Source organism: Drosophila bipectinata, chromosome 3R, assembly GCF_030179905.1.
Source record: "Drosophila bipectinata strain 14024-0381.07 chromosome 3R, DbipHiC1v2, whole genome shotgun sequence".
Classification (NCBI taxonomy): domain Eukaryota; kingdom Metazoa; phylum Arthropoda; class Insecta; order Diptera; family Drosophilidae; genus Drosophila; species Drosophila bipectinata.
This window is the reverse complement of record NC_091739.1, coordinates 2,668,418-2,694,587: the sequence shown is the minus strand read 5'-3', so window position 1 is coordinate 2,694,587 and position 26,170 is coordinate 2,668,418. Positions and strand designations below refer to the sequence as shown.

The 26,170-nt window shown below is 42.0% G+C and overlaps 1 protein-coding gene across 1 annotated transcript; it reads right to left on the bottom strand.

The window, feature by feature from the left end:
* Positions 1 to 843: 843 nt before the first annotated feature.
* LOC108130760 (BPTI/Kunitz domain-containing protein 5) lies at positions 844 to 2,404 on the bottom strand. The gene is made up of 2 exons (XM_017249348.3): positions 1,997 to 2,404; positions 844 to 1,101 (listed from the first exon to the last, which is right to left on the bottom strand). Exons 1-2 carry the CDS (start codon positions 2,145 to 2,147, stop codon positions 914 to 916), a joined length of 339 nt encoding a protein of 112 aa, XP_017104837.2. The 5' UTR covers positions 2,148 to 2,404; the 3' UTR covers positions 844 to 913.
* Positions 2,405 to 26,170: the final 23,766 nt, after the last annotated feature.

Genomic DNA, 26,170 nt, shown 5'->3' with positions numbered 1-26,170 from the left:
CGAAGTTGATATACCCTTGCAGCTAAAACCGGATATATATTGCAAACATCGGATATAGTTGGCCAATCCTTATGATTACATCATAATAAAACCAATCAATTACAATAAAAAATCGAAAAAAAGTCCCAAGCTTCTATCTTCAAAAATACAAAAGTTGATATTTCTACCAAATACCATTTCCGATCGTTCAGTTATATGGCAGCTATAGGATATAGTCGGCCGATCCTAATGAAATTTTGTAGGTCGGATTAACTGACCAAAAATAGAATGTGTACCAAGTTCTAGCTTTCTATCTTCAAAAACACGAAAGTTGGGTCATTTCCGATCGTTCAGTTATATGGCAGCTATAAGATATAGTCGGCCGATCCATATGAAATTTGGCATGTCATATTATTTTGCCAAAAATAGCTCTCATGTCAATTTTTAGCCCTCTAACTCTAAAAACACCAAAGTTATACCATTTCCGATCTATCAGTTATATGGCAGCTATAGGATATAGTCGGCCGATCCGGGCCGTTCCGACTTATATACTGCGTGCAAAGGAAAGAAGGGTGTGTGCAAAGTTTCAAGTCGATAGCTTTAAAACTGAGAGTCTAGTTTGCGTAGAAACAGACAGACGGACAGACGGACAGACGGACATGCTCATATCAACTCAGGAGGTGATCCTGATCAAGAATATATATACTTTATAGGGTCGGAGATGTCTCCTTCACTGCGTTGCACACTTTTGGACAAAATTATAATACCCTCTGCAAGGGTATAAAAATGGTAGATTCGGTATATATGGAAGATGTAAGTATGATACAACTCTTCAAATATTAAAACTACCACATTAGAAAGTCCTTTGGCGGGTTTTTGATCTTTACTTAACTTAAATATACTCATACAAATTTATAGACTAAACACAAATGGATTAATCATCGGCGCAGCGGGACTCGCAGCTGTCCTGCGAGCAAAAACGATTCCTGTTTCCGTTGCATCCCTTGTAGGTGAAGGGTCGACAGACGCCTTTGTCAAAGTACCAGCGGGTCACCGCTTTTGTCTGATCCTTGCTGTTGCAGAAGTTTCCCTCGTTACGGCCCACATAGCAGTTTACATTGTCTGAAAATTTTGGAAAGTCAGCTACAGCATCATCTTATTAATAGCCCTATGGACTAGCTCCAAAATACGGCTGGCCTCATTAAGCGCAATTACCTTTGTCTCTGATGGTTTGCTTATATCGGGCGCCGAGCCTCAAGGCACAAGGCAGAATATTTCATAATTCGTGGGGCACGTTTTTAGTCATAAGCGAAAAAATAGAACAATTTCGCTGGGCAAACAGACAGACAGATAGCCGGTCAGAAGAACGCGGACAAAACTTGGCAAGTACCTACTGAATATTTCATTTTTAAAAATTCCACACGCCGGCGAATGGTGTAATTACTATTTACCTTTGTCTTAATTCCATAACAAAATAATGGGACTTTTACTTTGTGTTTTAAAGGCCATTATTTCGCTAATAAAAAGATAATTTTTCTGGGAAAAATTAATGTGTGAAATAAATTTCAAAAGTCTGCTTTACATATGCTTTCAAAATAAACACATGAAAGTGAGACACAATTTTTGACACTAAATTGCACATTTATTTTCTCACATTTAAACAAAATGTATATAATTTAACCATTTCTGTGGTTTTATTGTTCTATAATTTTTATTGATTACTAAGAGAGATTGTGTTCGAAATTTTTTTTTATTTAATTACTGAATAGGGTTGAATAGAAAAACGGTTGAAAGACTGCAAATAAATTGGATCCGGATAAAATTTATAAAATTCTGTTGCAGACCTTCTGTTCCATTTGAATTCAATTGTACGTTGATTACTTTGCACTTTGTTGTATTTGTTTTTAAAATATAGGCAAACAATAAGGCCTTTGAAATGGACGTTTTTTCTGTTGTCCAGTCAGGTACTTAAACACTTTAATGAGCCATCTGTAATGGGTTTACATCCGACACTTACTCAGCTCTTTGCATGACGCCGTTGCACTTCCTTGCCCCGAGGTGGCACCGCCTCCGAATGCCTCAGTTGAAACGGTCTGTGTCAATAGGATGATGGACAGGAGGCCGACGAGTGTCGCACAGAGGAACGTCAGATTGATTTTCAATTTCATGTTTTTCGCGCGGCTGGCAGATGCGGAACGAGGAGATGCGGCGTTGACCAAATGCGAAAGGAGAATGTCGAATACCGCAGAATCCCAAAATCCGACCCGTAGAAATTCTCAGATTTGGCTGCTGCTGCTGCTGCGACGGCTGTTCCAATTTTTCGGTTTTTGGTATTTTTAAGTAATTTGCGCTACTTTTGAAAAACGTGCAACCGAACCGATACGATGCTGTACGAAGAACTACACCGAATTGAGAACTCACTGGCTGTGGCGCATTTTCATTTTCAGTTTTCAGCTTATATACGAAATGCCGGAAATTGTTGCTAACTCGAACACCCGAAAATTTTCGCTCGGGAAATATTCTGAGCATGACAATCGTCTGGTGTTCCTCTAATACGCACATCCATCCATCCATCCGTTTATCCGTCTGTCTACCCAAGCCGCCATCCATTTATCCATTTGTCCATCGCTCCACTGGTCCATTCCTACATTATTCCATCCGTTCAACGGCCCGTGTCCATCAATGCTAAGTAGGAGAAGATATTTTTGGTCAACAAATGTTTGGCGTTGCCCGCCGCCGCAGCCCAACGAAATTTGTAAAGGCGTGTATCTGATGGATTGGTAATGCGGTTTGGAAGCGACTGGCTCTAAAACTGTCGTGAAGAAAACGGGTAGGCTTAGGGACTGTTAGTGGCAGCGCTCTTACTCAGCGGGAGAAATGGGTGGAGAAATTTTTAACCGGGTACACTCTGCAAAAGGAAAAAAAAAGAACTCCCGAATAGCTGGTCCTGGGTTCCCCGTATCACTCGCCTGGAGGTTCTTTCTTTTCACATCGAGACTCAGACCAGTGCAGTTGAAAGTGGTAAAACTTAATTCGGAAAAATTTGAAGCAGAGAAAAAAAAGTGAAAATTTGGAATTTAGTCAGTTGGCACTGACTCTGGAGGTAAGCGTTTGGGGGACCATTAGTTATTATAAGAGAGGAGATTTCCTAAGTCCGCGTAATCTATTTTGGCTAGGCCTGCAACAACATCGCTCCCAAGTGCAGAGCAACCAAGCGAAAGAGGCAAAGCTCTGGGACCAGATCAGTCCGCGGTTCACAACCATCGAAGACGCGACGGAAATCGGCGAATCCCCTGGTGCGGTTGCAGGGAGGTCCTCGGCGGAAGGAGACTCCAGTGTCGGATTTTTTTTTGTTAAACAATTTAAATTAAGCTAAGTCAGTTAAAAAAGGGAATTTTTTTTCTAGAGGGTTAGTGAGAATATGTGACCCCTAACTAAACCTAACCTCAACCCCCACCTAGCTCAGAAAATTTGGTTAGCTAGGTAACACCGGGGCTAGGTAATATCTAAGTAGATATAAGCGGTTAAAGACCGAGCTAAAAATTCAAACAAAGAAAAATCCCTGGATAGAAATCTCTTCCATTCACACCGGCTGAAGTAAAATCAGGTGATATTGGTGTGATATTGGTGTCCCGTTCACAAGAAGAGAGGCGAGAAAAAACTGCAAGTTCAGGCCCCCATTCCACGTTGGGAGGAAGGAGTAAGCGAGACGGACGGAGTCGGTGCAGTAGCCCCGTTGCAGTTTTGTCACCCCAAAACGAAATAGGTGATAGCACGCTGTGCTTAATCTCGGGTGTGAAGGTGCGATGGAGCATAGCTCCCAAATGTCCCCCAGAGGGTTCATTGAACTCTAGTGAGAGAATTGAGAGGGATAGAATAATTAAGCAGGAAATATTTGTATGGAGTTTACTTTTAAGTTAATTTTTAAGGGGGGAAATACAATTAAAAATTTTTTATTTTCGAAAAATTTTTTTTTGTCTTAATATACTCTAAATATATCTGAGAATAAGCCTTTAAAAGCATAAAGCTGTCCGGTACTTATTTTCAAAGTAATACGCAATTTAGTGAGTGCGTGTCAGTGGTAAACTTTAGTGAGTGGTAAACTTTAAACGCTTCTACTGAAAAGTCGTGTTTTCAAAGTCGCCGTGCAATGTACAGGTCAGAGATTTCATTTAAATCGAATGCGGTTTTTTGCTTTATGTTTGAAATGAAATTCTCCACAACATGAATTAAAGAATTTTTCATATTTATTTGTTATAACATGTTTTTTTGACGAACAAAGTCGAAAAAAAGTGTGTTTTTTTTAAACATTTTTTTTCAATTTCAAATTTTTTAATGGAAAAACCATTTTTTTACATATGAAATAATTCATGTTGTGCGCTGTACCTCTAAGTTTAATGCCCAGTTGCTGTTTTTTGTTTTAGACGTGATCCTGGGCCTGGAGACTGCACGGCGCAAAGTTTATCCCCCAAAACACGACTCCACATTATTGATCATAAATGGGCTTAATTACAATATTTTTCGAAAAACTTGACTGATTTTTATTGCCCAATAATTTTCTAATACCATGCAAAAAGAATCGCTAAGATTCATTCAATTCCCTACTTGCATTTCACTCCCAAAGATAGGCCTCATTTTAGGCCTTTTAATTGTATTTCCCCCCTTAATGTAACCGAAGAGAAAAATAATTGAAAATTAGAGTATAAGTGTAAATATGGGTGAAAAGTGAACGGAAAAAAGGTTAAACGAAGAAAATTTTCCTCTTTAGGAAAAAATCATTTTATTTGATAAAAATGAAATTATTATTTTTTTTGCATATTTTTTTTCTTGTTTTGTGCGATAAAGTTTTTCTCACAGCGCAGCAACCAGCGAAAGCTTTCGGCGGTGGATGCAGAAAATAAAACACAGTGAGTTTGCTTAAAACCAAAATAATATTTTATTGAAGTATCCCATTTGATAATTCTTCTTATTTCTATGTTAAGTTTTCACGTTTTCCCATTTTACCACATGTACCTTTAATTGATGATAAATTATATTTTTCTTTGTCCTTTTTTTTATTGAAAACCCAATTTTTTTTATATTTAAGTCATTTTCATACCCCATATTTAAATATTTATAAAATTTTTCCGCCTTACTTAATTTTCCTTAAAAAAATATTAGATGTAAAGAACCACAGCGAAACCCAGAAAATTTTATTATGTCCATTTTAGCTTTAATAAACTATTTTATAATGTTTGCGTAAAATCTTGATTTTTGATTTCCTAAACCCGCCTCATTAGCGCTTGCCAAACAAAGGGATCGTGGAAAATTTTAAAGTTATACGGAAAACCCATGATCAAGGAAGGGTGGGCCTCGTTAGCTCCTAAAACATCAAGGAGTGGTACATTGTCCGATCGCACAAAATTTGTCTTCTTCGTTTTCTATCCTTTCCGTGTCCTAATTTTCTCAGTTGTCGGTCATAGCTCCTCCGGTAGCTTATTTCGTCATCTCTTCTCGCACGTTTTTTTGTAATTAAATAATAATAAGTCCTAAAAAGGCACCCGTGATTGGCCAAACAACCTAACACCACGCCACCGACGAGCCAGAGCCGGAACCATCGAACGTGCGGGCCAAAAGCGGGAGTTCAACATCTAGCCTGATATTCGTTACCCATTACAGTAATGAATAATTATTAGTAAGATCTTATTAATTATTTTGGCGCCCAACGGTGAAGCTAGATTTTATTTGAAATTTTTGAAAGGATATTAAGTCTAGGAAACTCACTACAATTTATACCGTAACTGTTTCTTTCTATAACCTAAATTTATTTAGTTTTCTCCTGATCGATTAATTGGGGCAGGTGTCAGTAAAGTAAGCATCACTTACTTCATCGGCAACTATCTAGTTTCTTGGTCGTCGTTTGTCATTTTTGTTTCTGGATCGTCATTTGGAACACAGGATGCTCAGCCTTAGGCGGATATCCTGACCGGTGAGATGTGGGTTCGAAAGTGACAATTGGTGGAGAAAGAAAAGTGGTGGGCTACCTGAGACATAAGAATTGGAATCAGTCGCTTAGCTGCTAGCAGCTGGCTATTGACCACTTAGCCTCAGTAATAGCTCCCCATTAATTTTTATTTCAGTTTTCTTTTCCTCTTTTCATCCTAAATGTTTTGGTTATTCTTCAAGAGCTTAAGACGCTTGGAATGCGCGTTGACTCTACGTTTAGGTGGAGCTCGCGACCACGGATAAAGTTCTGATGAGAACCATTTCCTTGAGTAAATCGAGCAATAGATTTGCATGGAGAACATGAAGATTCATATTTACACATAAGGCCTCATGTCCACAAATCATTGCTTGATTCAAGTCCATTTTTTTTATTTTTATCAACAATTTTGTGAAGACGGTCGTAAATAGGCAGCGTTGCTAAGTGCGTGGTGGAAATCAAAACTACTTTTAATTTGGGAAAAAAAAAAAAAAAAAAAAAAAAAAATAATAACAAAATTTTTTATTATATATTTTAAAAAGTTATCCTTTTAGTATTACCTCATTCATCCTTAGTAAAAGAAAAAAAAAAATAATAATAATAATAGTAATAGGTAATAATTATACTTAGACATTTATGGGTCTGGATCGATCACCTCAAAAAGAGGGACCTCCTCCTAGTTCTGAGTGTAGCTTATGTAGCTCTGAGATTAGGGCAGTCGATAGCTATAAAACCAAGTGTCAGCATGTCTTCCATAAAGCGTGCTTAAGGACACATTTGGCAGTCAAGAGAACTTGTCCGATTTGTGATTCGATCTGTATCGATCAACGAATTTCACAACCTCCGACGTCAGCAATTCAAACCAGGCAGCGGACAAGGCTCGAAACTATTTCGCGTAGTGGAAGCGAGGTGGACTTGTCAGCTTCAACCAGTCAGGAGCGGTCAAGGCAGGATCAGAACACAGATGCTAATACACCAGCAGAAGAAATGAGCCAAATAACTACAGAAATTTCTGCAGCCGTAAAGGCAATGCAAAACGAGCTACTAACTCAGCTCACGGAGAGGATGGCAAACCTAATACAGACAAATGTAGAAGCGCAAATAAGCAATATAGACCAACAAAGGGCAACAGTAAATCCTAATACAAGTAGGAATTCCTCCCTAGAGCAGGTTTTGGGAATTAACATGCCACACGAAGAACGGTATACAGTTCCACAGAGACCCAATAGCTCCAGATCCCTAAGCTCGGATTTAGCACAAAGACCCGACAAAGTGGGTCACATTTTATCAAACTGGAAATTAAGGTTTTCGGGAGCGGGCGACACTATAGGGGTAGATAGTTTCATCTACAGAGTCGAGGCTCTGACACATCAGACATTAGAGGGGAATTTCTCACTTTTATGCGGGAATGCAAATATGCTATTTGAAGGAAAGGCCTCTGATTTTTTTTGGCGTCATCATAAGACCGTAGGAGTGGTGAGATGGCAGGAGCTTTGTGCAGCCTTAAGGAAGCACTTCCGGGATTCAAGGACCGATGTAGATATCCGTCAGATGATAAGGGACAGAAAACAGAGAGATAAGGAATCGTTTGAAAGCTTTTATGATTCCATTTTAAAGCTTACTGACCGACTTAGCCAGCCCATATCCGACGAAACACTGGTGGAAATAGTACGGCGCAATTTACGTCCAGAAATCCAGCATGAGATTCTGAATTTAAATTTCGAGTCCATGGAGAATTTGAGGGATACGGTTAGAAAAAGGGAATTCTTTATAGAAGAGATGCGTAAACACCATGGTTACCAAAAACCACTCCCTTTAAGAAAGCCGATAAGTGAACTTTGCGAAGAGGTGGAAGGCGACGATGCATTAGAATTTGGGGAAGATGAACTTCAAGAAGAGATAGGAGCATTTTCCTTGGTATGTTGGAACTGCAGAAAGGAAGGGCATAGATACCAAGACTGCGCATCAAAAAGGAAAATCTTTTGTTATGGTTGTGGTCTTCCTAACGCGTATAAACCCTCTTGTGAGAGATGTACAAAAAACTCCCACAGGAACACTGCAACACCGCGTTCCAAAGCCAGTGTTCCCAACCGACAGTCAGGCTTGGAGGACCAGCATTAGTTAAAGGAGAGGGAGCGCTTAGTGTAGAAAATTCACCTTCCGGAGATTTAGGATTGCAAGTCTGGCATACTAAGCTGGAAAAGTTCCGAACATTAAACTTGCCAACACTGAAGCCCGAGGCTAGGTCTGTCTCGCGAAACAGTCGGCGACAAAAAAATTACTGGAAAACAATAAAAGAAATTGCTAGTATTAGAAAAAATTTAGGCGACAATAGGCCGTACGCAGAAGTTATTTTACTAGAAAAGAAGAGAAGAGGGTTGCTAGATACAGGCGCTGCTATATCGTGTATAGGTGGGCATCTGGCTGAGGAGTATATATGCAGTAGAAAGCCTTTTAAAAAGGTTTTAGCTGGTGCGTGTACTGCCGATGGAAACAAGCAACAAATAATAGGTAAATTTAAGACAGAGATAGAATATAAAGGAATAAAAAGAGAATTAGAATTTCATATAATCCCCTCTCTAAGGCAAGATATTTACTTAGGAATAGATTTTTGGACAGCTTACGAACTGTTGCCGCCGACCCTAGCTATCTCAGAGATCTCAGGAGATGCGGAGCAGCACTCGTTATCGAAATGGCAGCAACTTAAACTAGAAAAAGTTATTAAAAGCTTTCCATCATTTGCGTTATCGGGACTGGGTAGGACCTCCGTTTTAATGCATACAATAGACACGGGGTCAGCGAAGCCTATTAAGCAACGGCATTTCCCAGTATCGCCGGCCATTGAAAAATTGCTATATGCCGAGGTTGATAGGATGCTAAAACTTGGGGTTATTGAGGAGTCAGATAGTCCCTGGTCCTCGCCAGTAGTACTGGTCCAAAAGCCAGGCAAAGTAAGATTGTGCCTCGATAGCCGTAAGGTTAACGCAGTAACGGAAAAGGATGCATATCCGCTTCCCCAGATCGATGGCATACTTAGCCGGTTACCCAAGGCAAATTTTATAAGTAGCCTTGATTTAAAGGACGCGTTTTGGCAAATCCCTTTGGATCCTCTATCAAAAGCGAAAACTGCATTTACTATACCAGGGCGGCCTTTGTATCATTATAAAGTTATGCCTTTTGGCCTCTGCAACGCTCCACAAACTATGACGAGGTTAATGGATAAGGTAATACCTGCATCACTTAAAAACGAAGTTTTTGTATACCTGGATGATTTATTGGTTATCTCAGATACGTTTGAGAAGCATTTAGAAGTTTTGGAGACTGTAGCTAAACGGATCCAAGAAGCTAACTTAACCTTGAATGTGGAAAAGAGCAAATTTTGTAGGCGAACCGTAAAATATTTGGGCCACATAATAGGTGAGGGTGGTATTCGAACAGACCCCGACAAAGTCTCGGCGATCTCAAATTTTCCATTACCAACGTCACTCAAAGCGTTGAGAAGCTTTTTGGGATTAGCCGGGTGGTATCGGAAATTTATAAACAATTTTGCGTCAGTATCGGCTCCTTTGACCGATCTCTTGCAAAACAAGCGAAAATTTGTGATGACCCAAGAAGGTAAAGAGGCTTTTGAGAAGTTGAAGGCTATGTTAGGAAGTGCGCCGGTATTACAGACACCAGACTTTGAGAGACCGTTTTATATACACTGTGACGCTAGTAAAACTGGAGTAGGAGGAGTCCTAGTGCAGAAGTCTATCACCGGGGATGAATTACCTATAGCTTTTGTTTCTAAAAAATTAAATAAAGCCCAAAGGAACTACACAGTGACAGAGCAGGAGTGCCTTGCGGCTTTAGTCAGTATAAAAAAATTCCGGTCATATGTCGAAGGACTGGAATTTACCGTCATCACGGATCACGCATCCTTGAAGTGGCTGATGTCGCAGGGTGATCTAAATACTAGATTGGCACGGTGGGCGTTAAAATTACAAGGGTTTCGATTCGCAATCCAGCATCGAAAGGGGAAGTTAAATGTGGTTCCCGACGTTTTGTCTAGAGTCGAACAGGAACAGATAGCGGCAATAGATTTTAATAACGGGTTGCTGGTGGATATCGACTCAGAACATTTTAAGTCTTCTGACTATATTCAGTTAATAGAGGGAATTAAAAGTAATTTAGCTAACTTTCCGGATCTGAGAATCGTGGATTCCTTGGTGTATCGACGCACCGAACATTCGAAAGGCGAACTACTCAATGATGCGTACGCATGGAAATTGTGGATACCGAAGGCATTGATTCAGGAGGTGTTAAAGAAATCGCATGACGATCCATTGGCGTCTCACGGGGGTGTCCACAAGACTTTGGAGAGAATTCGGCGATATTATTTCTGGCCAGGAATGGTGAATGATGTGAAGGACTACATTTCAGCCTGTGAAACCTGTAGGATGACTAAAGCACCGAATAGGGCATTGAGGCCACCTATGGGAAAGGCAGTCGAGACGCAGAGGTTTTTCCAGCGTCTCTACATAGACTTTTTAGGCCCTTATCCTAGGTCTCGTAGTGGGAATATAGGGATTTTCATTGTGCTGGACCACTATTCGAAATTTGTTTTCCTTAGAGCCGTAAAGAAGCTTACAGCGGACGTTGTTCTAAAATACTTAGAAGAGGATCTGTTTCACACATTTGGTGTTCCTGAAGGCATTGTTTCCGATAACGGGTCGCAGTTTAGATCCGATAAATTTCAAAGTATGCTTCGGAGTCATCGTATCACGCACACTTTAACGGCGGTGCACGCTCCTCAGGCTAATGCTTCGGAGCGGGTAAATCGATCTGTGATTGCTGGCATTCGTGCTTACATTCGCAGTGACCAAAAGGACTGGGATGAAAATCTCAGTAAGATCAGTTGTGCGCTGAGGTCAGCCACTCATTCCGGTTTGGGATCCACACCTTACTTTATGGTTTTTGGGCAGCAGATGATTACCTCTGGTGCCACGTACTCCTTATTGAGGAAGTTGGCGATGCTAGAGGACAAAGCAGCTACTTTTAGCCGAGAGGACTCGCTAGAGATAATTAGAAAGAAGGCAGCTGAAACATTGGAAAAACAACATGTGAGGAATGAACGAAATTACAACCTTAGGGCGCGTGAAGTATCTTACAAGGTTGGGCAGGAAGTATATAGGAGGAACTTTAAACAGAGCTGTTTTCAGGCAGGTTACAATGCTAAGCTAGCTCCCCTATTTGTAAAGGCTAGAGTGAGAAAGAAGATAGGAAGCTCAATATATGAACTAGAGGATCTGAGTGGAAAGCTTGTCGGCCGGTACCATGGGAAAGATATTCGCCAGGCTTAGCTACAAGTGGTCAGCCTTGTGGGTTGAGAAGATTAAATGCACCCCCAAGCCTGATTTTGGTCGGGGGGGATTTTGTAAAGGCGTGTATCTGATGGATTGGTAATGCGGTTTGGAAGCGACTGGCTCTAAAACTGTCGTGAAGAAAACGGGTAGGCTTAGGGACTGTTAGTGGCAGCGCTCTTACTCAGCGGGAGAAATGGGTGGAGAAATTTTTAACCGGGTACACTCTGCAAAAGGAAAAAGAACTCCCGAATAGCTGGTCCTGGGTTCCCCGTATCACTCGCCTGGAGGTTCTTTCTTTTCACATCGAGACTCAGACCAGTGCAGTTGAAAGTGGTAAAACTTAATTCGGAAAAATTTGAAGCAGAGAAAAAAAAGTGAAAATTTGGAATTTAGTCAGTTGGCACTGACTCTGGAGGTAAGCGTTTGGGGGACCATTAGTTATTATAAGAGAGGAGATTTCCTAAGTCCGCGTAATCTATTTTGGCTAGGCCTGCAACAACATCGCTCCCAAGTGCAGAGCAACCAAGCGAAAGAGGCAAAGCTCTGGGACCAGATCAGTCCGCGGTTCACAACCATCGAAGACGCGACGGAAATCGGCGAATCCCCTGGTGCGGTTGCAGGGAGGTCCTCGGCGGAAGGAGACTCCAGTGTCGGATTTTTTTTTGTTAAACAATTTAAATTAAGCTAAGTCAGTTAAAAAAGGGAATTTTTTTTCTAGAGGGTTAGTGAGAATATGTGACCCCTAACTAAACCTAACCTCAACCCCCACCTAGCTCAGAAAATTTGGTTAGCTAGGTAACACCGGGGCTAGGTAATATCTAAGTAGATATAAGCGGTTAAAGACCGAGCTAAAAATTCAAACAAAGAAAAATCCCTGGATAGAAATCTCTTCCATTCACACCGGCTGAAGTAAAATCAGGTGATATTGGTGTGATATTGGTGTCCCGTTCACAAGAAGAGAGGCGAGAAAAAACTGCAAGTTCAGGCCCCCATTCCACGTTGGGAGGAAGGAGTAAGCGAGACGGACGGAGTCGGTGCAGTAGCCCCGTTGCAGTTTTGTCACCCCAAAACGAAATAGGTGATAGCACGCTGTGCTTAATCTCGGGTGTGAAGGTGCGATGGAGCATAGCTCCCAAATGTCCCCCAGAGGGTTCATTGAACTCTAGTGAGAGAATTGAGAGGGATAGAATAATTAAGCAGGAAATATTTGTATGGAGTTTACTTTTAAGTTAATTTTTAATGTAACCGAAGAGAAAAATAATTGAAAATTAGAGTATAAGTGTAAATATGGGTGAAAAGTGAACGGAAAAAAGGTTAAACGAAGAAAATTTTCCTCTTTAGGAAAAAATCATTTTATTTGATAAAAATGAAATTATTATTTTTTTTGCATATTTTTTTTCTTGTTTTGTGCGATAAAGTTTTTCTCACAGCGCAGCAACCAGCGAAAGCTTTCGGCGGTGGATGCAGAAAATAAAACACAGTGAGTTTGCTTAAAACCAAAATAATATTTTATTGAAGTATCCCATTTGATAATTCTTCTTATTTCTATGTTAAGTTTTCACGTTTTCCCATTTTACCACATATACCTTTAATTGATGATAAATTATATTTTTCTTTGTCCTTTTTTTTATTGAAAACCCAATTTTTTTTATATTTAAGTCATTTTCATACCCCATATTTAAATATTTATAAAATTTTTCCGCCTTACTTAATTTTCCTTAAAAAAATATTAGATGTAAAGAACCACAGCGAAACCCAGAAAATTTTATTATGTCCATTTTAGCTTTAATAAACTATTTTATAATGTTTGCGTAAAATCTTGATTTTTGATTTCCTAAACCCGCCTCATTAGCGCTTGCCAAACAAAGGGATCGTGGAAAATTTTAAAGTTATACGGAAAACCCATGATCAAGGAAGGGTGGGCCTCGTTAGCTCCTAAAACATCAAGGAGTGGTACATTGTCCGATCGCACAAAATTTGTCTTCTTCGTTTTCTATCCTTTCCGTGTCCTAATTTTCTCAGTTGTCGGTCATAGCTCCTCCGGTAGCTTATTTCGTCATCTCTTCTCGCACGTTTTTTTGTAATTAAATAATAATAAGTCCTAAAAAGGCACCCGTGATTGGCCAAACAACCTAACACCACGCCACCGACGAGCCAGAGCCGGAACCATCGAACGTGCGGGCCAAAAGCGGGAGTTCAACATCTAGCCTGATATTCGTTACCCATTACAAATTGCACTTAGTTTTATCTTGGGGCGTTTACTTTGCGCTCGTTTGCATAATTTCCAACTTATTGAATATTTTCCACATAATTAATTTTAATTATTTGTGTTTCTTTCAGGCATTTGAATTAATTTAGATAAGAGGCAGACGCGTTGGGTGGGGGTGAAGTACCTTCAAAAAAAGTGAAAAGGGTCGCGCACTGCAGTCACAAGGGATCCCTCTCGTTTCCATTGTCTCTAATTACAATGGGCAGCATTTGTTTTGGGTTTTCGTTTTTTCCCCTCTTTTTTGCCTTTGGTTTATTTCTTTTATTTTTTTTTTGGTTTCTTGGCCCATTTTCCATTTTGTTGTTGCCGTTGCGGGTCGAGAGCAAAAATCAATCTTCATTTAAAATTCAATTTAATGCGCTGCGTGCATAAAAGAAGTTTCGCAGCCCCTTCATGGCCCATTTCGCCTTTTGGCTTCTATTGGTCATCAAGCGTATTGGATTCGCTGGGAGAAAATTAAAAAATGAAGAAAAGCGAAAGGAATTGTGAATATTTTAGACGCTCTGACGCATCAAAGAGAATCCACGAAATGGTGTCGCATGACGCGATTGCCTTCCAAAGGCATCACGCAGACAGTTATTTTTTTCAAAAAAAAAAAATATAAAAGTCTATATTAATGATTCTTTAATTTTAGATAAATTAAGCTACATTTATTCTATTTTAGATTGGTTCCTGACATATTTAAAATTTTGTTAAGGAAAAACTCCTGTCAAGATTTATTCTTATAGGTCTTAAGAGAACCCTTTTTTGAAAAAAAGAAACCAAGAACCGGTGATGGGGAAATCAGCAAAATTACAGAAAACGGAAGACTCAAGCTCCGAAGGGGATGTGCCCCGAACACAAATCGGAAGTCTTAACTAAAAACGGTAGAGCAGGTACACACAGGGCCAGTCAAGTGGAAGAGCTGATGGGGAGCCATCATCAAACTCAGTTCACTTCAGATTGGGCAGCAGTGCGTATACGTGATGTATCATCGGGAGTAAATCAATACACAAATGCGGCTACTAATCAATCGGTATCGGGATGGCAGCCGAAATATAAAAGGAATCTGCCAAAAATAGCAAAAAATCTGGGATGAAAACAACAAAAAACCCAGCCAAGAGTGGTGGTGGTCCCATCGAAGTTATGCTCTTGGCCACGTTTCGGTTGTTTCGGCCACAATTTGTGATTTTCCACTTGTTTTGACCAATTTGGCGATTCTGTGATTTGTCGTCTTTAATTTCCACACAATTTTTGGACGCACTCAAGCAGGAATTATTTAATGGCTGCACTTGAACGTGCCGAAGGACGAAACCAGTTGAAACGAAATAGAGAGATTCGATGGAAAAAGACAGACTGCGGCAGTTTGAAATTGAGTGAAAACGCTGACGTTCGTTCCCGACATTCTGAGAATACTTTTTGCATAGATTTCACCTTTTGTTGATGTACCTGCCTTCCGTTTTCTCCCCGAGAACCCCAAATCCTTCCTCAACGCCTTCCGATTCTCCCAATGCACTTTTTGTGCCTGCTGTGCTACTTCGGAATTATATTTTTTTCTCAATCCGCTTTCCGTCGCTTTGCTTTTCAGAAAAAGATTTCTCCCTGCCCGGGCCAAGCCTCAAATTGAGGAAATGAACCATTTCAATGATTTGCTTCCGGCTTTTCCTTTTTGTGCCAACGATTCATAAGCAAAAAAATAAAGACCGGGAGTGGCCGAGGAAAGAGTTTTGTTTATTACCTTTAAGATGCTTTCGGGCGCAGCTTCTTGACCGACGTTCGCAAAAAGTTTCAACCCTAATAAATTATTCAAATTACAACTTTGATCTGTTCGAGAGATGCACAAAAGTGCTTCTGGAAATATTATTGATTTCAATGCCATGAGAAGCAATTTCCAGCAAGGAACATTGTCACAGTGACACTGAACAATTTTTTGCGCCGACATTCTCCAAACAATGGGGCTAAAAACTTTCGACCATGGCCATAGTCATTTTTACTGGCTGCGTTCCACTTTTGTTGTATTTCTTTTTTGTTAGTTCAAAATTTCGCAATTTGCAATAAAAATTCCAGTTTTGCTTTTCGGAATTCAGTTGGAGGGTAGTCTAGAGCTCTCGCCTCTTGCCTATCGCCTCTGGCTTGCGGCCTTGCGGCTTTTGAGGCTAAAACTCAAGCTGCCGCCCAAGGAGGCAGGGTCTGGGGCAGGCGAAAGGATACGCAACACATCCCAGCGGGCTGCCGGAGCTATCAACCGGCAATTATTATGCGTCCTGAACTGCACGTGCCTCATATAATCTGGCTGGGAGTGGGAGTGTGTGGGAATGCTGTGTGTGTATGTTATGTGTTGTTGGTGGCTGTTAGGGCGTGCCGACAATAATTTAATATCAAAACATATTTTACTTGCATGCCGAAGAAGCTGAGGAATGCGCTCAAAAGCTTAACGGAGTCGAGCCAGCCAGCCGGCAACGCGAACGAAGGCGATGAAGCGTTCATCTTGTCCTTTTCCTCTTCTCGCACCTCGGCGTGCTCTCCCTCTCTTTCTTTAATGTGTTTCCGTCTCGCTTATTGTGTGTAACGTAATTATTTTAAATCCGACGAGGCGCCTTGACATTTCCAAAAAATAAATAAAATAAAATATATAATTCAGCCTTAGCCAGAGAAATGCTTCTCTTTATGTGAAGTTATGGAATGATTTGCTGCAGCAGATGCTTGTTTCTACAGCGAAGAAAAAATTTGGGCGTGGTTTATACCTGGTCCAAAAGCTTGCAAACCTTAATAAAAGCAGATTCTTTTAGTGTACTTGCCTGAGTGTGGGGATAAGGATAAGCAACGCCAGTTGTTGATTTCGCTTATTTCCGACTCAAATGGATTTTGATTGTCTGGCCTGGCCCCGGATTTGGTTTTGGCCAGCATGGAGTTGGCTGACTTGGCTGTGTTGGCCGTGATGCGCTCTACGTGTCTGCCATTTGTCTGCGCTCATTTCGGTCGGCCCGAGGAACTCTGCTCCTCCGCAGCCAAATGACTTTCTTTTCTTGGCCATTGGCCCGTTTGGCTGTTGCTTCGGGCCCATTTAGTTTTATTGTAATGATTTCTATTACCACACGGCCGTAGTTGGCTGCAGCTGCAGTCGCCCGCCGTCGTCCGTCGGCTCCCAATGGACTGTTGGCCGTTTACGTGGTCATCGCGCTTAATGAGTAGTTATTTCCGCTCTTATTTCTTGATCAAGTCGTGCTTAAAGCTAATGCCCAGACACGTTCGCCATTAATTGCTGCCTATTGTGTCGCTATTGTTTCATTAACCTGCCGCCCTAATTGAATTTATGCCATGATTTTTTAGTTTGTCCATCATTTCTGACCAATAAATTTAGTTGATAGTTATCATAGCCATTTATAAACGCAGTGCCGCAGCTGTCACAACACAAGATACAGTGTTAACGGTTTACTTTATCCCTGGTCTGGAAAAGGGAAATGGAAAAGCATAATTAATTTTAATGCGCTTTTCCGCTGCTGTGTTTTCCTTGCTTATCATTTCATTATGCAGATATGTCAGTTATGAAGGAGAACGATTTCCAGTGAAAACCCTAGTCGCAAAATTGTCGTTGGCGTGGACTCTGGTTGGGAACAAATTGCAAAGCAATTCCCGTTCCACACGCGGCTGATGATTATCAATTTGCGAAATTCGTTTCGGTTCGGAAAATTGTTTACCCGCTTGGCAGGCGAAAGGAGCGCCATTCGATTGAAGCCAAACAGCCACCACTGTATTGCCCCCTTTGTGGCGAGTAAATTGAAATTGCAAACAAACAAACCGAACCAATCCGCCAGCCAGGGAACACACATGGAAATTGAAGTCGTTTAGGTAAGGAATCGCTGGCTTCCTGCTTTCCTGGCTTCCTGACTGGCTGACTGCCTGCTCTGGCGAACGCGGAGAATCTCGCGTCACGTTTCAGAATTAATGGTTGTGTAATTTATTGAAGTTTGCCAATAAAAAGGGGTGGCAAAATTCAAATTAAACCCATTCAAAGTCCTCTCTGGCAGTTCTTAATGGCAAGTGCATTTCCCCGAGATTTCCCCTTGATTTCCACAGATTTCCGCAAACATTTGTTGCTTGTCAGCGAAGAACGAAGCGTTTGCTGCTGCTCGGAGGGGGTTTCTATACCATAAAGTTGGCCAACTAGTGAATGCTATAAAAGTTGCTCAAGTTTTAAACGCAAACTGTTGGCAACACCAAGAGGAGTCGCTACAGTGCCAGTGCATCGGAGGACCAGAGTGCTGCCGAAGCAACAGTGGAAAGTTATGCAAATTTAATGCAACCAAGTTGTGCGCTTGTTTGCCTGCAAGTGATTTATGTGGCCAGAACCATGACCGCGCCCATTCAGTGTGCATAATGCGCTACTTAATGTCGCGCAGCAACAAGCCATGAATGTATCACAATTGCAGCCGAAACAACACACCGACCGGCGATCCAAAGAGTTTGCTCACATTACGCATACGCCCCGTGTGCCCCGGTGAGCTGTATTAAATTATAGCCGACAAATTGGTTGCCCAAAAATGGTGAAACTTGTCTCTGCATTCTCGGATCGGAGTGCTGCTGGCGTGAAACTTTCAATCGAATTTAATGCCAAAGTGGTGTAAAAGCATTCCTGCAAATGGCCACAAATGGCCAAAACTCATGCGCATGTCATTGATGGGGTTAGGAAAGGGAGAAAGACTAAAGGGGTTACAGAGAAAAATTAAAATCAATGATTATCTGATTATATTCGGTTATAAAAGAATTTAGATTATCTGTTCTGTCAAAGGAAAAGCTATTTCTGAAAGCTTGTTTCACAAAAAACTTCCATTAATAGGCAGTTTTAATTTTTTTTAATTCTACATTACTGAGAAAGTAACCAATAAACCATATAGTTGTTCACATATTATTCAACCTCTTGATTTTTATTAAAATAGTTTCCCAGGGTTTGGTGCATTTATTTTGCTTAACACAATCAAAAATTAAGTAAAACTTTTCGAAAGTTTTGAAGCTAAAAACTCGAAACATAAAAATAAATATTTGCCAGCCAAAAACCTAGCCCAAGTGCTGTTGTAAAAAAGTTTACAGAAATTTCTCACAGTGGCCTTAAAGGCCGGAAGCATCTCCCTGCTGCTGTTAGATGTGAGATATGCAAATATCCAAAACTTGTTAATATAAGGTTGTCAAATATCTCCCTTCCGCTTTTTTGCTCTTTATTCAATGCTTTATAAAAAGTGTTACAGTGATCCGATTTAGTTGAAATATGCGCCGTTTTGTTCGATAATCCGTTTCCATCTAGACGGCAACTTCATAATACCTCCCTCGTAGAAGCCCCCCTCCTTATTTGCGAAGAACTCGGACAGCCACTTTTCACAAGCCTCTTTTGAGTTCAACTTTACACCACCAAGGGCGTTCGTCATGGACAGGAACAGGTGGTAATCACTTGGCGCTATGTCCGGGCTATATGGTGGATGCGATAAAACCTCCCATCCGAGCTCCCGTAGCTTCTGACGAGTCATCAACGAAGTGTGTGGTCTGGCGTTGTCCTGGTGGAACACTACACCCTTCCTGTTGGCCAATTCTGGACGCTTCTGGTCGATCGCCTGCTTCAAGCGGTCCAATTGTTCGCAGTAGATGGTAGAATTAAGCGTCTGGCCATATGGGAGCAGCTCATAGTGGATGATTCCCTTCCAATCCCACCAAACACACAGCAAAACCTTCCTGGCCGTCAATCCCGGCTTGGCCACTGTTTGGGACGATTCACCGGCCTTCGACCACGACCGTTTTCGTTTGATATTGTCGTATGTGATCCATTTTTCGTCGCCAGTCACCATCCGCTTCAAGAATGGGTCGAGTTCGTTCCGTTTCCGCAGCATATCGCAGGCGTTGATTCGGTCCACAAGGTTTTTTTGCGTCAAATCATGCGGCACCCAAACATCAAGCTTTTTTTTGTATCCAGCCTTCTGCAGATGGTTTAAAATGGTTTGGTGACTAACTCCCATCTCCTGGGCGATGTCACGAGAAGCCACATGCCGGTCTAACTCGATGTATTCCATGATTTGATCGGTATTTGTCGGCGAAAAAGGCGGAAGGGAGATATTTGACAACCTTATATATCGACACTATTTGAGTCCACAATGTAGACTCCACATGTAAGAATTTTAAATAAAATTGATCAAGAATAAGTGGATTTTAAAAGATCAATATAAGTGATAGTGCATATATGCTTTAATATTATTCGCAGCGTTAGGAAGTTCTGTTTAGAATTTTCACTAATAATTATCACTATAAAACCGATTAATATCGATAACTTCCAAATAGTCCGATTACCCACCATCTCTGATAAGCACTGATACGGAGGGCTGGTGGCAGGCAATGCGAATTGGTTTCGACATACACACAATTTGCATAATTGAAGTGAGCGAGAAATTGCAGCGCATGTAAAATGAGAATTTTCCCTTTTAAGCGAAAAACATCATTTTCATACTGCAGGCCACCAGCATGCTGCACCACACTCACACACACACGGGGAGAGGTGTTACGTTAATGTTGTTGTTGTCCTTTCTCGATGGTACACAAAGACATTCAGCAGTTGCATCTGCATCCACATGCCACATGCCCACATCCCCGACTGCAATTGCAGTCATGAGTCGCAAGGTAGAGCCAGGAACGAAAGCGTCTGTCACGAATCGCAGTGGAAATTGATTTTCTTTTAACCGAGTTGTGAGCTGGCATTGCGTTAATAACCAAATTATGTGTAAACAATATTATCAGGCAGCAGATTAAATTCATTGTGGGGACATAACTTAAATATTGGGCTATTTGCAGAAATTGTTTGCATTAAACCTCACAAGACAATCCTCATAGCTCTTACCGATTTCTTCTTGGGAAGGTATTACTCAACAGTTAGCAGCAGCATCTTAGGGTTATTTTAATTAATTCCAGGAAACCACAAGGCAATCAATTTGTGGTGAGCCGATCTTCCCCGGGCCAGAGCTCTCCACCATCAAATATTGATGGGGAAAACTCGGAAAACTCTCTCTTTAGCGGCGACCAAGCGTAAGCAGCTCAATTTCGAGCAGCTAGTCAAATATTTCACACTCCAGGGGTCACTCAGTCGAGGAGGGGTCAGAGGTCAGGGTTCAGGGGTTGGGAAAACTGTTGTATTGTTGCTCAGCTGTTGCCCTTGTTGTTGTCGGCAGTATGTATGTGTGTGTATGCTTTTATTGCAGTTTGGCAACTTTTATCCTATCAAATATATTGGCCAACAGGAAGGGTGTAGTGTTCCACCAGGACAACGCCAGACCACACACTTCGTTGATGACTCGTCAGAAGCTACGGGAGCTCGGATGGGAGGTTTTATCGCATCCACCATATAGCCCGGACATAGCGCCAAGTGATTACCACCTGTTCCTGTCCATGACGAACGCCCTTGGTGGTGTAAAGTTGAACTCAAAAGAGGCTTGTGAAAAGTGGCTGTCCGAGTTCTTCGCAAATAAGGAGGGGGGCTTCTACGAGGGAGGTATTATGAAGTTGCCGTCTAGATGGAAACGGATTATCGAACAAAACGGCGCATATTTCAACTAAATCGGATCACTGTAACACTTTTTATAAAGCATTGAATAAAGAGCAAAAAAGCGGAAGGGAGATATTTGACAACCTTATATTTTCGATAGACATCTCTAGTTGCTTTCGATTCGTGTCTGTGCTTGTGGATGGCAAAGAAAAGCGCATCAGCTTCGCCATCGGGATGGTACATGCAATTAACATCATGGTGACAGCTCAACAGACAGATATCCTGATAGCCCGGCAAAAGCAGCTACAGCTATAGCTTCGCTATGCGAATGGCAGGACGAACCAACCAACCAACCAACATATATGTATGTATGTATGTATGTACGAACAAGGGAATCTTGTCCGAAAAAAACTTGATGCTCGCCGGAGAGAAAGAACTCATTATAATTTTCTTCGTTTCAATTTTCCATTCGGCATTCAATTCAGCGATGCGAAGGATGTGAATGTCCTTCCGCTAGCCTGCCCGCTTGTAATTTAATTTACATGAGCTGAGCTGGGTGTGTTCTGCTCTGGGCCACATCAAAATTATCTGACGCAAAAGTTTTTTGTCCGTCACATCCTCACTGCTTTATTAATTACTAATGTGAAAGTTTCCTCTGCGCTGTCCCTTTTCACCACTCCATCATCGGCTTCAGCCCTCTCGTTATCCTTATCCCTTGTCGGACATATCCTGGCCGAGTCCGGCTCCGAGTTTTGGGGGCAATTATGAGTTTATTTTGTAGCAGAAAGCCCGATTTCTTGGCTGGTGTCCAAGGGAAGCAAAGTTGGCAAGTCCCGCTCCCCAAGCCGAGTTGAGTACCGAGCCAATTTTGTAACTTGGCCAAGAAGTGTTAACTCAATCAATGTGTGCAAATATTGATGGCCGGGCGAGACGTGGCGAGGCGGCTACTGTTGGCCAAATTAATTTAAGTTTAATTGGACTCCGAACCCAGAAGAAGACGGAGTCGTGGCGTATTTAGTTAGCATTTTGCCCGGGTCTAATTGGCTTCGCCCTTTGAGCCGCCTAACCCCGAAAATCAGGCCAAGCTGTCTGGCCAGTGGCTTTGGTTTAATCAGCTCCAGCTCATTTTTAATGCCACCCGAGGTCTAAGTATATGTACACTATCTTCGGCTGGTCAGTTTGGCTGACATTAAATGGGTCAGACATGGACCGGGCCACTCGACTGCATACAAAGTGCACAGTGGCTGCCAAAAGTAAACTTTGTGGGGGACGGCGGCCATAAAACCTAAACGTGGACCACATTTTTAAGCTTCAATGGAGCGCACACGTAGAACTAAGCTCTAATGTTGCATCAAAAAGTTTGCTCGCAAAAGAAGCAGAGAGCAATTCAATTTAATTAGAGTACATTTGCCAAAGCAGGAGTCGGATTCGGATTTGGAATCGGGAGCTCCTGCCCTTTGGCAGGCTTTATATTTATGTGCCAATTTTATGGCGTCAGTTTGCCTAGCTCGCTTCTTCTCGGCCAAAAAGGAGAAAAATAGAGAGCATCAAGCCCAAACCCCAAAACCCAAAAATCTCACTGGCATAGCAGTGGCATATGGCCCAGTCATGGCATATTTTGGATACCAAAAAGTAAAAGAAATGCGCATCAATGGAGAGAAAACTTGCAGGCGCAAAGCAAAGCAGCTTCTTGAATTGAAATCAGGCTAGGGCCAGACCCAAATTTGATGGATCACCGAGGGCAGTCAATAACCTTCACTTCAACTCCAGCTCCCGGCATTCCTTCTGCCCATCAAACAGAAAATAAGAACCTTGGTGCCTTTGGGGTAATATTTCATATTTCTAAACTGGCAGCTTACATTTCCTCTCCATCGATTTGATGATGGCCTCTCGGCATGATTTTTGTTTTGCCAGCTCATTATTTGTATTTCAATTTGGTGCGTTGCCATTTCCACGAGGCCCTCCGCCGCCTTCGATTCTCCAGCTCACCTGATATGCCTTTTACTTTTCGGATTTTGTGGTTGGGCTGCCACTTTGAATAACAATTCTGGGCTAAAAAAGTTTTCTGCGGTGGCTTTAATACTCTACGGCACATATAGTATGTATGTAGATGAAGACGCAATAAAAAAGTTACTTTATTCTATGTCTACGTGTGCCTGGCATTTTAGCTCCCGAGCTCTTGTGAGTGGAGGACGGGGGCTAAGTGCGCCCTGTTGCGGCTGGGAAAATGTAGATTTGCTCCTCGTGCTTTCTTTGCCACTGGCTTTGACTCTGCCTCTGCCCCAGCTATTGGCTATTGGCAGGGTCTCGACCTGTCTCACCGGATTGCATGTTGGCTTGACATTGGCAGCCAGTCCCTCGTAAAAGCCACTCTCAGGCACGCCGGACGAGAGCGGCGAGTGAAAAGACTAAACCTCGCAGACACACAATCGTTTATCAACATCCAGATGCACTCAGCCAAAAATACCCGATGAATGCCACGCTTTCACAGAATTTAACTCTAAAACTAAAGCATTTTACTCTTTAAGAATGGATTTTTTCTATGAAGACTGAGGGTTTAGCTCACAGGGTTTGTTAACGTCGGTTCATCATCTAGATTCTAGAATTTTACAATTAACCCCAAAGTCTCAATTTGGGCAGTTTCTTTTTAATTAAATACAATCTTAACTAGCAAATCTACAAATAAAATGTCTCCCTCGATTTTTTCAGTTGGCCAAAAAGGCTTTATTTCCTCAAGCCCCAAGCAAAGTGACCAATAGGATAAGCTTTAAGGTGCTCTTAAAGAACCCACAGAAGCAAAAAAGGAAAAATGCTGCGCCCAAGTGTAATATTTGCATTTAGCCAACAATTTGTCCGTTGTCTTACATCCGGTAGGCGGCTGGGATGTCTGCCACATTTCGGGCGAGAAGTCGGCCTGGTTAGCATCTTAAATTTTTATTGCAAGGAAAGCGGAATCTTTAGTAATTGCTCTCCTGGCGCCCATAAAAAAATGTGTAGTCAGGTAAGCAGGAGAAGTTGTTACGAGTTTGGGGCAGAGGAAGCACGCAAAATACCCTAGCACAAAACTATTACAGGCTTGTCTAATGTTTCCTTCACAGATATGGAGGAAAGCGAAGGAATGTCCTGCTCCAAGGATGTGTTTGTGTGCGCTTGAAGAGGCCCTTGAGAGTTGCCTGCTCACTTCCATGCTGGCAGGGACCAGAGCAACCAGAGCAGGCCAATCTGTGTTTGTACCTTGTACCTTAGCCCCACGGTCTGAAAAAGTGACGGGCTACGGGCCAGTGGACTATCAGACAGTGGGACAGACTTTCGGCACTGCAGGTGTTAACTGTCAGCCAATGCAGGAAACCCGAACCGGCAAAGGCCACTTATTTCTAGGAGCTCTTGATTCTCAGACGGCGCCTAATTGCCGAATGCCTTTGAGCGGCTCTGGGTGTGGGAAACAAAAACAAGTCCAGCGGGCAGTTTATAATTTAGAGTGCCAACTGCTGGCAACAATTGCAAATTGACAAGCTTATTAATCGCTTAATCGGCCTGCGAAACTTTACAGTAAGTCTATCGCATTAAAATACGCTCTGTTTTCACTCTCGGTTTCGGCGGCGAATAGAGTCCTTGCCGGCGAGGGTGGGTGGCTGAAAAGTTTACTCGCCGCCCGGCCTGGCTGGTAAAAACTTTTTGATAATTGCGCTCGAATGGTCTGGAAAGCCTAAAAGGGTTGCTGGCCCCTGATTGAACCGAAAGGAAAAACAGCTAAAAAGTTTCTGCTCCGGGTTGCCTGGCAACTGTGCGTATGATTAATATGTATGAAAGAAACACAAGACAGTAAACTTGGCCCTGGCCTGTTGTTTAGCTTTGGGCTTAGCTTTAATGAGCACCGAGCTCTGAAGGAGCACAGCAGCCTGGCAAAAAGCGCTTAATGACTCGAACATATCACAGGCGGACTAGCTTATCAAGCCCGGGGCTCCTTGCCGCGATTTTCCTTTGCTTTTCCAAACACCCAAATCTCTCCGCATTTCGGTTTGCATTTCACAATCACATAAATAGGAATCAGTCCAGACACTAAATGAGACTTGGCCTCGGATGCGGACTTCTGGTGTGGAACTCCCACTTCGACTTGGCTTTGCTGTTGGTCTTGGAGTCTTGAGTACTAAGTCCCGAGTCCGATTCCCATTCCCAATCAGACAAGTTGCATTCTGCAACTGGACCAGCGCAAAGCAATTTCCACTTCTCAGTTTCTGTCATTGTTTTCCCACCCGCCGCGCCGGACAAAGTTCTCGGTTGCTGGGTAGGTGTGGTCGGCAGTCGTTACGGGTTTAACTTTCACTTAAACTCCTCTATCTTATGGCCAACAAAGACCACTAAACCGATAACAAACCCAAGATGTTTCCTGTGTTTTTTTTTTGTATTTTTGGGGGAGCATTAGGAATTTATAAGGCTTCCGCTTTGAGGGGGGTTTTTGGGCCAGATTATGGCGCTCAGCTCCGATTCAATTAGAGTACTTAGCGTGCTGCCAGTTATATTCAATATCCTAAGTTATGTAAATCCTTTCGCCGGCTTATAGTTCTAATCAAAGCGCCATCAAAACTAAGTTTCCCCGCCATCAATGGCCATTTCCAATTCCAAAAGTTTTAAGTCTCCGGGCGAATTTATGGAATCTATTTGCTTGTTTTAAAATTCTCTGTACTTCGATAGTGAAGGGCAGTGAGCAGAGCGCAGTGAGCGGAAAAAAACAATCAAATATATGCAAGTTATTCCCTTTGCCGGCAACTTTGAAGTTCCTGCCAGTGTCCAGTGGTGTTCACCTAAAATAATTTCTGGCGAAACTTTACCCACACAGTTTGTTATGCATTTTTATTTTTTTCGGACATCAGCTGGCTGGGGGATTTTTTCCGTTTCCGGTAGATAGAGGGGCGGTATAGCCGGCGAGGTGTCGCTCGGATTTTAATATTGTTTGCACAACAACGTCCTTTTTCCAATATATTGCTGTAAGCATATTTTCCAATTTTCCGAGGGAAAATATACCTGGCTGATGACTAAAAAATGACTTTGCATTTTATATTAGTTGTTTGCCAGGGGAGCCATTCGGGCAACGAAGATTATACCAAACCGAAAAGTTTTTA